This window comes from Ovis aries, chromosome 15 (assembly GCF_016772045.2).
Source record: "Ovis aries strain OAR_USU_Benz2616 breed Rambouillet chromosome 15, ARS-UI_Ramb_v3.0, whole genome shotgun sequence".
NCBI lineage: Eukaryota > Metazoa > Chordata > Mammalia > Artiodactyla > Bovidae > Ovis > Ovis aries.
In genome coordinates, this window is record NC_056068.1 from 45,567,285 (window position 1) to 45,584,166 (window position 16,882).

General features: G+C 40.6%; 2 protein-coding genes across 2 annotated transcripts; both read left to right on the plus strand.

The window, feature by feature from the left end:
* The first annotated feature begins 1,230 nt into the window (after positions 1–1,230).
* On the plus strand, positions 1,231–5,490 carry LOC101114303 (olfactory receptor 226). Its single transcript, XM_060400172.1, has one exon. The coding sequence runs from the start codon at positions 2,619–2,621 to the stop codon at positions 3,588–3,590; it is 972 nt and encodes a 323-aa protein (XP_060256155.1). The 5' UTR covers positions 1,231–2,618; the 3' UTR covers positions 3,591–5,490.
* Positions 5,491–15,067: 9,577 nt separating this feature from the next.
* On the plus strand, positions 15,068–16,012 carry LOC101108077 (olfactory receptor 6B9-like). The gene has a single exon (XM_004016612.4). It carries the CDS (start codon positions 15,068–15,070, stop codon positions 16,010–16,012), a length of 945 nt encoding a protein of 314 aa, XP_004016661.2.
* Positions 16,013–16,882: the final 870 nt, after the last annotated feature.

The following is a 16,882-nucleotide window of genomic DNA, read 5'->3' on the forward strand; positions in this document are numbered from 1 at the left end:
AAACATCAGAAGGAGGAGGGCAAAATGGAGACTACAGGAGGGAAGTGCAAGATAAAAGAGCCTTTCCTGGTGTGGCAGTGCTCTCTGACCATGGGAGGAAGAGAAGGTGGAGTCTCTGCAGCATCTTTCTTTGTCCTGATGCTTTAATTTTCCATCATATATGCTGTTTAAGTGGTTTCCTAGCCAGCTGGTCATCTTGGGAAGACACTGAGTCAAAGACATCTGGATAAAGTAAGTGGATTTTGTTATCTCCTGATTCCTCTTTAGTGGTCAGGTTGCCCATGTTTTCTTTCTACTCAATATATCCATCTTCCTAGTTGTCTCTACATCTAATAAAACCCAAATCCTTATCAGCATTTCTCACATCTGGTCCATTCTGATACTTAGACCAATGTAATTCTCTTTATCTTTTCCACACATAGCCTTTGTATTTATTCACACTCTGCCTAGCCTCCCTATAACTTTTATGATCTCTCATTCCTAGTTCTTTTTATATTATACTTATCTTCACCTAATCTTCTCTCATTGGATCTCTTATCTATATAGCACATTTATTTTACCTAAATACCACCCTTTTTATCAACAGAAGGTCCAAGTTTTCTGCTCTTAATCTAGCTTCCTTATATTCTATCTTGTCTCTGTAGATCTACTCATTCTTCTATATTCAATGTCTGTTTTCATTACATGTTATTCCAATTTTGTCAAAGTTTCTGGTAATTCATTTAAATTCTCTATTCAATCATTTCCATCCATTTTGTTTCTTTATATTTGATTCCTATCATTTCCAATTCATCTGTTCTATCCATCTCTTTCCTTTCTTCATTTTCCTCTCTATCCATGAGTCCATACAACCATTACAATACCTTTACTATTTAGTTCTTAAGCAGACTCTAAAATAAGAATCACTGTCAAAAGAAGGGACAAAAATACCTGTAAATAATCTTTATTTGTAGAAATATGGGTAGTTTTGGAAGATGACAATTGAGAAACTAAAACGTGAAAAGTAAATAATGCCTAAGAACAGTTTATTTTTTCTTTCTTTTTTGTTCCTGGGAGCAATTTTGACAGAGAAGAATATATGCAAATCACAGAATCTTTGCTATACCATTAAGGATATATGCGGCCACTTTGGCATGGGGTTCCTCTTTTATTTTATATCTACCTAAGCAGTAGGATCACTGACACAACTAGTAAAAGTGATAAACCGGCTTTCCCAGGCTCTGATATTAGAGAAAGAGTAATGGGAGGAACCTGAACAAATCAGTGAAAAAGAAAAGGAAGAAAGGACAACTAATGGTTCTATGAGGAGATGCCACGTGAGTCAATATTTGAAAGTTAAGTAGGAATTAGGTGATACATTAGGTGCTGGATGCCAAGAGCTGCAGGGTATAAAAAATAGTGCAGGCTGTGACAAGAGATAACACCTTGTTTGGTGACACCTTGTTAAATAGCTTGAACTTGATTGTGTAGATAGTGTGGTACCATGGAAGGTTTTAAGCAGGGGAATGAAATGCTCAGATTTAAGCTTTAGGGGAGAGACTATAGGCAGTAAGCTCAATTAGGAGCCTAATCTTTTAAATTTATTTGCTTATTTTCAAATGTGCAGAGCATCAAAGGTGAAGGCAGAAGAGATTGACAGATACACAGGAATATCTAAGGCCAAAAGGGTCAAATGCACAGTTAATCGCACATGAGGTGGGTATTGAGAATAAAGGATCAAAGTTAAGGTTCTGATGACAGCTATAATTTAGAAGTTCCCATTTCTGAAGCTAGTAAGGAATAGGTGTGGCAGATTAAACTTTCAGGAATGAGAAGATGAAGACATGTCTCTACCACCAGATTACGAGCTCCTTGCAGACTAGGTATGCATTTACCTTTTCTCTACCACAACTCAGCCTATAGTCTGGAATGTATTGATCCACAAATTCTTTTGAAATAAATACATGGTGGGTGTGGATGGTAAGAATGGGAGTGATGGGAAATGTGAACCAGAGACATGACATTTTGTAATTGCATTAAAGCACCCATCCCAGTATTCTTGCCTGGAAAGCTCCATGGACAGAGGAGCCTGACGAGTGGCTCTAATACTGAGAAATGCTCAAGCACTGCTCTCAAAGCATAAAGAAAAGAGAAACTCAGGTATAAACTTCTTAGCAGTTTGGATGTTTTCAGATTCCGTATAAGACAGAGACACACAGTGTTTGTCTTTCTCTCTCTGGTTTGTTTTGCTTATCACAATGCCTTTAAGATATAAATTATTTCTTCAGAACAAGTCATGATGCAGCTCATAGACAAACTCTTACTTCAGAGCAGCTAAGACTCTTAATATTTTTGGTTTTGATCTATATTTTTCAGGGACCAACTGGTGCTTATCAATCCATGCTTCTCCAAGGGCCGGAATACACTCTCATCCTATTCCAATACAAGGTAGTTTATTTTTGTCTACTTTTGTCTTAGCTCGTTTCCAGATTACAGAAGGAAACAATGGCTTCAGTTCAGTGATGAAGGACATGCACTTCTCGCATTGCCTTCTGCCACTATAATCCCAGCGGGAGGAAGACTGAGTTTCTGCTGCTGCCTCCTGAACACAGTCTATTCTCCCCTGAAAAGCAAGGGGCATGACCGACACCATGGAGAGGAAGAACCAGAGTGGGAGAGTGAGTGAGTTTGTGTTGCTGGGCTTCCCAGCTCCGGTACCACTGCGGGCACTATTATTTGCGCTTTCTCTGTTAGCCTATGTGTTGGTGCTGACTGAGAACATACTCATCATTGTGGCAATCAGGAACTACCCCAGCCTCCACAAACCCATGTATTTCTTTCTGGCTAATATGTCCTTCCTGGAGATTTGGTACGTGACCGTCACTATTCCCAAGATGCTAGCTGGCTTTATTGGATCCAGACGGGGCCATGGACAGCTAATCTCCTTTGAGGGCTGCATGACGCAGCTCTACTTTTTCCTGGGCCTGGGCTGCACTGAGTGTGTCCTCCTTGCAGTTATGGCTTATGATCGCTATGTGGCCATCTGCCATCCTCTCCACTACCCTGTTATTGTCAGTGGCCAGCTGTGTGTGCAGCTGGCAGCTGGCTCCTGGGCTGGAGGTTTTGGCATTTCCATGGTCAAAGTTTTTCTCATTTCTCGCCTCTCTTACTGTGGCCCCAACATTATCAACCACTTTTTCTGTGATGTCTCTCCATTGCTCAACCTTTCATGCACTGACATGTCCACAGCAGAGCTTACAGACTTTGTCCTGGCCATTTTTATCCTACTGGGGCCACTCTCTGTCACTGGAGCCTCCTACATGGCCATCACCAGTGCTGTGATGCGCATTCCCTCCGCTGCTGGGCGCCATAAAGCCTTTTCCACCTGTGCCTCTCACCTTACCGTGGTGGTCATCTTCTATGCAGCCAGTATCTTCATCTATGCCCGCCCAAAGGCACTCTCAGCTTTTGACACCAACAAGCTGGTGTCTGTGCTTTATGCTGTCATTGTACCACTGCTCAACCCCATCATTTACTGCCTGCGCAACCAAGAAGTAAAGAGAGCCTTACGCCATACTCTACACCTGCACCAGGGTCATGACGCTAACTAAGCCTGGGAAAGCTAGCACAAGAAGGGAGGTATTAAATCTTAGATAAATAACTAGGTTTCCCTGGTGGTTCAGCGGTAAAAATTCCACCTACAATGCAGGGGACCACCGGCAGGGCAGGAGAAGTGGTTTGATCCCTGGGTTGGGAAGATTCCCTGGAGGAGGAAATGGCAAGCTCTTCCAGTATTCTGCCTGGAGAATCCCATGGACAGAGAAGACTGGTGGGCTACAGTCCATGGGTTCACAAGAGTGAGACACGACTTAGTGACTAAACTACCACCACAAGTGCTCTTAAACTTAGGATCTATGTCTTCTAAGAAGTGCAGAGGAGCTCTTAGAGCCTAAATTAGGGACTAGAGTTTTTCAAGGCACCACCAAGGAACTAATTCAGGACAAGGAAGAGAGGTGAATTACAAGCTAGAAGTTGGATTTCTTCAAGACAAGGTCTTAGCATACAGGCTAGAACTTGATCTCATGTTGTCTGTTCTACTGTAATTTACATAGAACAGGTCCATGAAGCATACATCCTGGTGGGGTGAAAAGGGGTGACTATGAGCATAAAACATGACTGAACTCCAATATTTAAGGCAAAAAAAAAATGCAGAACTATTATCTAAGTGGCTCTTCCTGGATTTGATACTGAATTTTAGTTCTGAGACAGAAGATACAAAAAAGGAAAGCAGAAGGAGAAAAGCCATTCAAGGAAGCATAGGCTTCATTATGGAAAAGCATCAGGAGACTTCTGGATGAGACCTCTTCTAGTTGGAGGATACCAATTGTAGCCCATGGAGTAGTGGGACCGTAATTGATCATGCTAGTGTGAATTATAAGGCAGGGAGACAGAAAACTGAATTTTTGTATTGGCAATATATCACCCCTTGGGCTACGGGGGTTCAGAGCTTCATTTCCTGGCTTGTCAAGGTCAGTGCCCACATTGAACTAGTGACTGGGTGCAGTTGTTTATTTAATACTCAGTCTCCCTAATTAGACTATAAGCTCCAAGGAACCAGAGATCACATTTGTTTGTTCATTTTATTAGCAGGACTCAGAATAGTGTTTAGCACATGATAGCTATAAAGAAATATAGTAAAGGAATACAATTTGGAGCCATGTAGGCAAAGGATCTGTGTAACATCTATAGGTAGTTTTCGCAGGTTTCAGAAACTAAACCTTGTATATTTTGCTAGGATACAAGTGGGTACAAAGTTGCACAGCTTGCTAGAAGAAAAGTTGGCAGTATATCATAAATGCTAAAAATATTGAAAACATTTGAAACACAAATATTTGATTAAGAAATATCAAATTTCTTAATAGTGAATACAGACATTTGTATTTACTGTAAGAAAAATATGGAAATATATTAAACTTCCACAGAAGACTGATTAATTAATTTTTAGTCTATACATTAAGTAAAATATCATGCTGATATTAAAATGCTATAATTTAAATAGAGGTAATGACAGAAAAATATTCTTAATATAATAAATGCAAATATTAGGTTATGAATGTATCAAAATACTACACTGTACAAAATAGCATCGGTCTTACTTGTTCATTTATTTAAAGATGACCAGAAGGAATTTGACTGAAATCTTAGCAGTATTATGCAATGAACCCCTTTTTCTTATAAACTGCATTCTGGGCAAAGGTATTACCAGTATATTTATTTAAATAAACATTTCTTGGCCAATAAAATATGCAACTTTATTCATCTGGACAGAGAGATGGTTAGAGGGTATGTCAGTGTGATTTTTGGAAATGTAACTCCTTACAATCAACCAAGACTCAGAACAATAGGCTACTTCTCTTTGCAAGTGCAGGGGCCTTGTGTTGTTGCCATTTACTTTCCTATATATGTCTACAGCTTAATAAAGCATATGAAAAGCTATAATCTATATAAAAATATTGAATCACTGTATTGCATACCTGAAACAAATATAATATTGTAAATCAACTATATTTTGATTTTAAAAAGTATATGAAAATCTACTAGCAATGTTATGATTAGGCATTATTAGCTAGTCTCTATTTATTAAAAATTTTAATATAATATTCATATCTATTTGTGCCAAACAGTTACATAAACTTATAAGTATCTTACTATGACAGTTGATAAATGACTGGATATGGAGTTCACCAAAAATCTACCTTCTGCCTCTGTCATCGAATAAGTATCTGAAATTGGGTAGTGGTCTGGGAAGGGAATGTCCTCTTCTGGGCATCAGTAGTGTAGCTATTTTATGAGCCTCCTTATCAGTGAGCTCCAATTAGCAGAAAGTAAACACCTGTGACTAAAAAGCCTCTTGATGAAAGTGAAAGAGGAGAGTGAAAAAGTTGGCTTAAAGCTCAACATTCAGAAAATGAAGATCATGGCATCTGGTCCCATCACTTCAAGGGAAATAGATAGGGAAACAGTGGAAACAGTGTCAGACTTTATTTTTCTGGTTCCAAAATCACTGCAGATGGTGACTGCAGCCATGAAATTAAAAGATGCTTACTCCTTGGAAGGAAAGTTATGACCAGCCTAGATAGCATATTCAAAAGCAGAGACATTATTTTGCCAACAAAGGTCCGTCTAGTCAAGGCTATGGTTTTTCCATTGGTCATGTATGGATGTGAAAGTTGGACTGTGAAGAAAGCTGAGCGCTGAAGAATTGATACTTTTGAACTGTGGTGTTGGAGAAGACTCTTGAGAGTCCCTTGGACTGCAAGGAGATCCATCCAGTCCATTCTAAAGGAGATCAGTCCTGGGTATTCTTTGGAAGGAATGATGCTAAAGCTGAAACTCCAATACTTTGGCCACCTCATATGAAGAGTTGACTCACTGGATGCTGGTAAGGATTGGGGGCAGGAGAAGGGGATGACAGAGGATGAGATGGCTGGATAGTATCACTGACTCGATGGACGTGAGTCTGAGTGAACTCCAGGAGTTGGTGATGGACAGGGAGGCTTGGCATGCTGCAATTCATGGGGTTGCAGAGTCGGACATGACTGAGCAACTGAACTGAACTGAACTGAAACACCTGTGATGTTGATTTCCTTTATTGTGCTTTTCTTTCTCTTCCAAGCTTTTTACAATAAAGTGTGTGTGTGTTTTTAATTTTTTTAGTTTAAAAAAATCCTCCAATTCTGACTTCAAAATTTGAAACCAAATACTTCAGGTGTAGGAAACAAGTTTAGCACAATCTCCTGCACTTATTTATCTTTTGATTATAAAACTGAGATGTTTGAGTCAGTCAATGTTAACTCTGCTGGGAATGACACATCTCCTGACTTGAACGATATGTTCACAGTCATATTATCCTCATGACTGATGTTGAATTTGATATTCCAAACCTAAGATTTTCAAATGAACTATTAATTATCAGATAAGTATTCTTCATCATCCATTGATGTAATTATTTGTCCATAAAATTAGATAGACGACTTTTAAAAAATTCTTATTACATTTGATCCTATTTATTTCAAATCATCTTTATAATTGCAAATTTTTCAAAACATTGATAAATGATGTGGCTCTTTTGTATTTCCTTTGGCCAGGGTATTGTCTGAGGGAAGTCTCCAGTCTCCTTCATCATTATAGGAAATAGGAGTACTGGATCCAGACAGGATCTTTCAGACAGGAGAGAGACTGAGAGTGGCCAGAGGCAACAAATATCTACACAGCACGTGAGGATCAACGTAGACAGCTTTTGTCCTCAAAAATGTCTACTGGTTATCATTACCATCTTTTACAGGGAGGAAGGAGGGAGGGGGGTTCAGGATGGGGAACACGTGTATACCTGTGGTGGATTCATGTTGAGGTATGGCAAAACCAATACAATATGGTAATTAAACTCCAGTTAAAATAAATAAAGTTATATTAAAAAAAGTCTACTGGTTCCCATCAATTTTGAACAAACTCCTTCTATAGTACTAAATACCCTATCCTGCTACATTAAGAATCTCTTACAATTGTGAAATTCAAGTAAAGACTAAAACTATCAAATCCTGGGGACTAAGAGACAGGACGCCTAAAAGGAATGCGATATCTCATTGGATCCTGGAATGTAAAAAGAATATGGAAAACCTGGTAAAGTATGAATAAAACCTGGAGTTTAGTAACCGAAAAAATGTACAAGTCTTGCTTTCTTAGTTTTGAAAGTGTACACTGTAAGGTCAGGTGATAATATTAGGGGAAACAAACTAGTAAAATATGAGAAGTCTCTTTAAAACATTTCTGCAAATCCAACATTCTTCCAAAATAAAAAGTTTACTTAAAAAGGAATACATTATCAGTCTTTTTATACTAAATAATTGAATAGGATTCCGTTGATTTCGGTGACTCCATATTAACTTTTTCACAATTTTCTGGATTTTCAATTCTCATGAAATTCAGGCATTGATGCTGGTTTAATTTAGCTGACTGATAAGGAAGAGTTAAAGTATAAATGACACTGTTTTTGCTTTATATATTTAGCAGCTCTAACTAATGACACTGGCTCTTTTAGGTGTCACTATTTGCAGCAGGCAAGCAGAGACGAGAGAGGGCTTACAGCACAGATGTTTTCATTTTCTCTTACAGTCATTCCTTAGGGGGATAGTACCTTCCTGATTTTCATGTTCCATAGTCTCATTTCTTGAACACCAGTGATCTAGATTTCTAGAATAGTGCCAACTCACCACATGCCCTTAGACAAAGAATATGAATGGATAGAGTATGGGAAGGGCTAGGCCCAGCCTTAGTTTTTTTAAAGAACAAAACAGGTATGTTTCTATTGGACTTCCTGATATAGAAGGTAGTGTATTATGAGTAGATAGTATAAATGATAAACAATAAAAATAATTTTTATTTTGAATAAAATGCTGACACTGCTCAGTGAATCGTTTGGAAACAAACTCTTATCTGACTGTGTTACTGGGAAAAAACAAAGTTAAACTACAAACATCCATCATTTTTGACTTGTATTTGGAGATAGGTAGGAAAACACTCTGGAGTAGGAAATGGCAACTGACTCCAGTATTCTTGTCTGGAAAATCCCATGGACAGAAGAGTCTGGCAGCCTGTGGCCCATGGGGTTGCAAAGAGTCAGATATGACTGAGAAATTGGGCACAGGAAGACACTACTGTACTTGGTTTGTATGTGAGGGAAATTGATTTCTCCTCAAGGCCTAGATACAGAAGAATTCAGTTCAGTTCAGTTCAGTGGCTCAGTCATGTCCGACTCTTTGCGACCCCATGAATTGCAGCACGCCAGGCCTCCCTGTCCATTACCAACTCCTGGAGTTCACTCAAACACGTCAGTCGAGTTGGTGATGCCATCCAGCCATCTCATCCTTGGTCATCCCCCTTCTCCTCCTGCCCCCAATCCCTCCCAGCATCAGAGTCTTTTCCAATGAGTCAACTCTTCGCATGAGGTGGCCCAAGTACTGGAGATTCAGCTTTAGTATCATTCCTTCCAAAGAAATCCCAGGGCTGATCTCCTTCAGAATGGACTGGTTGGATCTCCTTGCAGTCCAAGGGACTCTCAAGAGTCTTCTCCAACACCACAGTTCAAAAGCATCAATTCTTCGGCGCTCAGCCTTCTTCACAGTCCAACTCTCACATCCATACATGACCACAGGAAAAACCATAGCCTTGACTGGACTGACCTTAGTCAGCAAAGTAATGTCTCTGCTTTTGAATATGCTATCTAGGTTGGTCATAACTTTTCTTCCAAAGAGTAAGCGTCTTTTAATTTCATGGCTGCAATCACCATCTGCAGTGATTTTGGAGCCTGAAAAATAAAGTCTGACACTGTTTCCACTGTTTCCCCATCTATTTCCCATGGAGTGATGGGACCGGATGCCATGATCTTCGTTTTCTGAATGTTACAGAAGTGTAAACAATGTAAATGAATCCACCACTGCTAGTTGTCACATCGTATCTATGTTATCTGTGTATTCTGAGATCACACATATACCTGCCAATATACCTAGGAAGGGTTGCTATATTACAGATCTATTTGAATTCTTCTCAGGCAAGATGGAAAAGAGTAGTTTGGAACAAGTTGTATATCCTATTTAGAACAAATCACTAGTATTACCTTAAATGATAATAAGTTACAATAGACAGATGCTGCCTAGATGTTATCCTCTAGGATCTTTAGGAGTTTATTTCTCTAGAACTTCTCATTTTTCAGGCCACTGTTTCACTGCCTTCATCCACCTATTCACAGACATACAAATGTATCTCCTGGGCCTTTGTTCTTGCAAAACTTCTAGCACTTGATTTTCAATTTTACGGTTAAAGTAAAGTCGCTCAGTTGTGTCCGACTCTTTGTGACCCCATGGACTGTAGTCTTCCAGGCTTCTCCAACCACAGGGTTTCCCAGGCAAGAATACTGGAGTGGGTTGCTATTTTCTTCTCCAGGGGATCTTCTCCACTACTGAGGCACAATTAAGAGCAGAGATTCTATGGGCTCACTCTTCTGTGGATAACTTGATAGACAAAAGTGAAAGTGAAAGTCACTCAGTCATGTCCAACTCTTTGTGACCCCTTGGACTATATAGTCCATGGAATTCTCCAGGCCAGAATACTGGAGTGGGTAGCCTTTTTCTTCTCCAGGGATCTTCCCAGCCCAGGGATCGAACCCAGGTCTCCCTCAAGGCTGGTGGACTCTTCACCGGAGAGCCACAAGGGAAGCCCTGACAGACAAAAGGGGTTGTCATTTTGCGCTGTTCTTAACACACAGTACATACTTCTCAAATGCTCGTTGAATGACTGAGTGCTTCCTGCAATCCAAGGCAGAGGACTCTATAGTCACCTGTCTACTTTCTGCCATCATTACGCTGCATTCTCTTGTGCTTGTCTCTCTACACTGAAAGCTTTCTCACATCATTTCTTCTGATCAAATCGTGGCTGTGGTTCATATTCCAACATAGGTAATATTTACATTTGTATACTTATCCCAAAGCAGTTTTAGAGCTGTTTTCATGTACATACTCATATTCATATTACTTCTGAAACTAACATTAATAATATGATAGTGACAAGGGAATTATTATTACCATGTTTTGTGGGATAAAATGCCAAGGAATAAAGATAATTTTTCAAGGTCAAATGTCTTTAAAATGATGGAATCTACATTAAAACTAGATCTTCCGACTGATGTACCAAAATTATTTCTCATTGCATTATTTTCATACTACCTTCCTGCAATGAGTCTGGAATGACACTTCTTTGATGAAACCTTTTCTAGATTCCTATGTTAGAAACCATTTCTCTCTTATTGGTGTACCTAGAACACTTTGTTTGCACCTCTCTTTTGTCACACATTATATAGTGTACTCATTACAGTATGTACTTCTAACTTCAATTAGAATATTAGAAGTTCCTAAAGGGCAAAAGCCATGATCTACATAATTTTACTCCAAAAAAATGTATAGCACATTGACTTGTACATAAAAAGTGCACAATAAAAGGAGGATGTGATTTTTGTAATGAATAAACAAATGAATGTATTAATTACCTTATTAACTAACTCCAAGTTCTTATCCTGATTTTTGAGTAATTTGGTGCTGCACTACTTTGCATATAGTAGTAAGAAAAAAGGGCCACACTCTCGCTACAGGTATAGTTAAATATTTTCGAGTATGAAGAGGAATAGATAGGTGGATGGAGAGTCAACCTCTCTGTCCAAGTTCCGTGGACATAATCTTGGCAGCACACAGAGTTTCCCTGGAGCCAAGAGAGACTATGGGAGTGAGTCCTGTGGGAGGAAGAGAGGGTGAGTGTTAAACATATTCTGCCTCAGCTCTAGTCTTCTGGTCTCAGTGCTGCAATACTGATCAGGCAGCCTGAGCAGAGACCAGACATGGATATCCAGGAAGTACAAAAATATGCAAGCCAGCCTGCTTTCTCAAGATTAGTGCGAATGTCTGCAGAATTTTTCACTCTTGAAGATAGGGAAGGTGGATCCTGGTGAGAAGTTGAAGGTACCAGGTGAGATTTGTTGATCCCTGAAGAAAGTTCCAGGGAAGATGAGGAGCTGCTGCTGCTGCTAAGTTGCTTCAGCCGTGTCCGACTCTGTGCGACCCCACAGATGGCAGCCCACCAGGCTCCCCCGTCCCTGGGATTCTCCAGGAAAGAACACAAGAGTAGGTTGCCATTTCCTTCTCCAATACATGAAAGTGAAAAGTGAAAGTGAAGTCACTTAGGCGTGTCCGACTCTTAGCGACCCCATGGACTGCAGCCTACCAGGCTCCTCCATCCATGGGATTTTCCAGGCAAGGGTACTGGGGTGGGGTGCCATTGCCTTCTCCGAAGATGAGGAGAGGCTTAGGGAAATGACTGCAGGCATAATTTTTGGATGGGGGGAATGAGTGGGGAAATGAAGATCCAGTACACATTTACCCAAGGTTGGGGAAATTTGGGCAGCTGAGAGATTGTTTGGATGTTGGCCCAGGGCAAAAAAGATATGTTTCCTGTTCCAGGAAAAAGTCTGTTGGTGTCTGTGTTTTCTCTTGAGAATGAGCATACAAAAGACTGAAAACAAATTCTATACTTTAATGAAAGGATTTTTTTCTTCAGGTACCACAGAGATTCTAGAGCTCAGGGCTATTAGTTCTGAAAATAAGGAAAATAGAATTCTGCATTTCTCTGTGAAACAAAATAAAGTCTGCTGAGAGGTGCATTTGTGGCAAATACATGGAGGAGAATATGGAGTAACAGTGATATGATTAAATATGTGAAAGCAACATAGGATAAGAAAAGAAAGGAGGCATGAGTGATCTGCAACTCAGAGCTTTTCAAAGATGCTATAATCCTATTCCCCAGGAAACTGGCTTACCTCATTCCCCCAGAATAAAACACAAAAAAGCAAGTAAGAATGAAAGTGAAAATGAAAAGGCTGCATGTTTAAACAAACATACGTGAGTAGCATGTATGGGTCTGGTGCCTTATCCATGCATTATCACATTTATCCTCACAACAAACCAGTAAGGTAGGCATTATTAACATTATGTTCTTTTACAACAGTGGGTGTTGAAGTACCTGACTGTTAAATATTCTGTTTAGGATAACATACCTGGTAGCCATATTCTGACTCTAAAGTCAGTGCTGATAACTCATCTGCAAAGGGAAGCGTGGGAAATTATGTGGCATATAGTGAAAATGAAGACTGTTACACTAACACACGCCCTGAAGGAAAGTCTCTACATACTGAAGAATGTGGGAAATATCACTCCTTTCTGCTATCAGATCCAGTTGTTTTTCCCAAAGAAAAACACTAGGTCAAAGGCATTGAGAGACAGGCTGAGAACTGCTTACAAATGAACTACATCACTCGTGACAGGTATTGATTGGAGGCCCTGGGGTGAGACACAATCCCTTTCTATCCAGCAAGCAGTGCAGAGGTCTGCTGACATGTGCTGCTGTGGAAAGGCGGCAGTGGCAAAAATAATATGTATTTTGGCCTCTCATCTTTCTGTCCCTTGCCATGAGCCATGGCCAGAAGATCTCTATCCAAAGGTTATCAAGATGATCCTTGATTGATCTCCCACCCTCTGTGTGCTAAGTGGACAGTAGGGTGGACAAATTGTTTGGCCAAAAGAGTGAACAATATTCTGAAGGTGGGACCTAAACTCAGTCTTTATGGATGAATGTGATATTTAGTGGAGATATATATTCATTTACATACTTTTCAAGAGATAAACCTGTGGTAACCTCTTTCCTTAGCCACAGATTAAAGTAATTGGGCTACCTCATGAACGACTCTTCCTTCCAGCCTTGCAATGTGGCCTATCATTGTATTGTATTCATGTATGCTCTGGCCTCCCTTTTCCTTACCCCTCTAGGTAGAGCTTGCCACAATGGCTGACAGAGACTCTGACCTACCACGTGACCTGATACAAAGGATCATATCCAGTGTTCTCAGATAGGGTGGATATATTTAACACGAAAGTACCCTGGGTATGTGGGCTTCCCTGGTGGCTCAGATGGTAAAGAATCTGCCTGCAAGGTGGGAGACCTGGGTTTGTTCCCTGGGTTGGGAAGATCCCTTGGAAGAAGGCATGGCAACCCACTCCAGTATGCATGCCTGGAGAATCCTCAGGGACAGAGGAGCCTGGTGGGCTACAGTCCATGGGGTTGCAAAGAGTTGGACACAACTGACTGACTAAGCACAGCACACACCCTCGGTATGCAAGATGGACATAGGTCCAAAGATGTGTAGCCTGATAGGTACGTGCCCCCTGCTTAAAGGGATTAATTCACTTGTTAATACATACTTGATAATATTTATGTTTTCCAGTCACTATTCTAGGCATTGGGTTCATAGTCTTGAAGGACAGTCTTTTTTCCCCAGTTCTTTTGAGATATAATCAACATATAACATTGTGTAAGATTAAGCAGTATAACTGATGACTTCATACACATATATATTATGAAAAACTTACCACAACAAGATTAGTTAACACCTCTATTATGTAACATAATTTTGATTTCTTTGTGTGTGATGAGAACATGAAGTTTCTTTTGGCAACTTGCAAGTATATAATGCAGCATTAATAACAGTAGTCACCAGGCTGTACAATAGAATCCCAGAGCTTATTCATCATATAACCAGAATATTAAACCCTTTGACCAATATCTCCCTGAGTTTTGAAAGATACAGTGCAAAGGAGAGAAATCTCAATGCGTGAGAAGGTTGTGCATTGGAAGGAAATGTTGCTGAAGTATTTCACTCTGCTTTGGTGGGGTTATCTCCTAGATGGAATCTTAAATCAACAGATAAAAATGGGGAAAGGGCAGAAAAGGAAGAGGGATGAGTACATGTAAAATGCAAGAATGATTACAGTGTGCTTGAGGAGCAGAACTATTTGAGTATATCTCAAGCATGGAAACAATTTAGAGGGTGCCAAGAGAGAGGCTGGAGAAACATGTAGGGGTCAAAATACGAACTTTTATCTAAGAGCAATGGAGAGTCATTAATGGATTGTCCAAGAGTTATCATCTTTTTAAATTTCCACAGACTCTACTCCGAAGACATGGTGGTGGATCAAAGGACTACAGGCAATAGATCAGCCCAATATTAAACCCTGAAGCTTTTTCTGACGTTATCCTAAACTTTTCTTCCAGGCAGTAAGAGTGTCTTTGTGCTGTGGCTTTCTAATGAAATTGAGATTTGAAATCAGCAAGTGAGAGACCATTGGTCCATGTTCATGGACAAAGGAGTAAGGAATGACATGGAGAGGGATATTAAAATATTTCATCAGGTGAGTGAGAGTAAGGGATGGGAGTGCACTTTGATTGCAGGAGTTTTTCATAACAAACACATGACATTTTTTTTTTTTTGATGGAAATGTATGCTTCCCATTGGAAGATTACTTCATACTGACAGAGATTATTTTATGAATCTCATTCTCAGGAAGACTGATTTGCTAACATACTGGTCTCCTCTCCAATGTCATAGTCACCTTCATTATTTGTGAGGACTTCCTGCCTCTCAGAGCTCGTAGTCATGCTGGGGAGAAACATCACTCTGGTGAGTGAGTTCATCCTGGTGGGCTTCCCCACCGCCCCCTGGCTGCAGGTCCTGCTCTTCTCCCTCTTCCTTGTGGTCTACTTGCTGGTGGTAGCAGAGAATCTTGTCATCATGCTCACTGTCTGGGTCACTGGCTCCCTCCATAAGCCCATGTACTATTTCTTGAGTAGCCTGTCCTTCCTGGAGGTCTGGTATGTGTCTGTCACAGTCCCCAAGATGCTGGATGGATTCCTCCTGCAGAGACGGCGCATCTCCTTCGCAGGCTGTATGACCCAGCTGTACTTCTTTATCTCGCTTGCCTGCACGGAGTGTGTACTTCTGGCAGCCATGGCCTATGACCGCTATGTGGCCATCTGCCACCCTCTCAGATACCCGATCATCATGACCACAGGTCATTGTGTGCAGCTGGTGGCTTTCTCTTATATGACTGGTTTCATGATCACTGTGATCAAGGTCTATTTTATTTCACATGTCACTTTCTGTGGCTCCAATGTCATGAACCACTTTTTCTGTGACATCTCACCAATCCTCAAACTGGCCTGCAAAGACATGTCCACAGCTGAGCTTGTGGACTTTGCTTTGGCTATTGTCATTCTTGTCTTCCCTCTCACCACTACCATCCTCTCCTATGTCTACATTGTCTCCACCATTCTGCGTATACCCTCCACCCAGGGAAGGAGGAAGGCCTTCTCCACCTGTGCATCCCACCTCACGGTGGTCATAATTTATTACACAGCCATGATTTTCAGGTATGTTCGGCCCAGAGCTATTGCTTCATTTAACTCCAACAAACTAATCTCGGCTGTGTATGCAGTCCTCACGCCCATGCTAAATCCATTCATCTACTGTCTGAGGAACCAGGAAGTCAAGAATGCTATCAAAAAGACAGTGGGTGTTGGCCAGTGCTTGCTGCTCAGCTGAGGCCTGCTGCCTTGAGGAGGAGACTGTTCCAGACAGGAGGTCATTCCCATGACACGTATCGTTCTGTGTTTTTAGCTTGCTCTATAGATCAGAAATCTTTAAAAAAACAAACCACAGCAAGGAAATGTTTCAAAAATCTTAAAAGTAGAAACCACATATTTGAAATGTGTACTTTGAACAATTAGTCTGGATTCTGACTTAAAGCCTAGATGACTAGATGCAGCTGTACAATTGAAGTATGTCAACTCACTTGCCACTGCAGAACCTACCACCAGATGCAGCGTAATTGTCACTTGTCACTCACTGAGAGGGTTTTGGTATGAGTCTGCAAATGATTGATTTATTATAATCTCTGTGCAGTCAAACCTCACGCTAATGATAATTTGTGTTTTCCACCACTCTCCAGACCTAGCATCACTGCCTCAGCTCCGCCTCAGATTCTCAGACGTTAGATTCTCATAAGGGGTACTTGACTTTGATTCCTCACATACATAGTTCACAGTAGAGTTTGCACTCCTGTGAGAATCTTCTGCCACTGCTGATCTGACAGGAGGTGCATATTAGACGAATGATTTCCGTGATCCTAGATGCTTACATCTTTCCCTGCTTAGAAAAGTACCAAATTCCTTAATTTGATATATCTGGTTTCTTTAATTAACAGCAACCCCTTGCTATTGCCCACTGCCTGCCCTTTGTTGCAAAACTCCTGTGTATCCTAGCTCTACCCCTCCTCTCCTCAGAGCACTATCTCAGACCTATCTGAAATGCTGTCTCCAAGCTGCAGACCTCATTTTGCCCAAATAAAATTTGCCTCATTGGGCTTTATTGATGGTTAGTGGTAAAGAATCTGCCTGCCAGTTCAGGGTACAG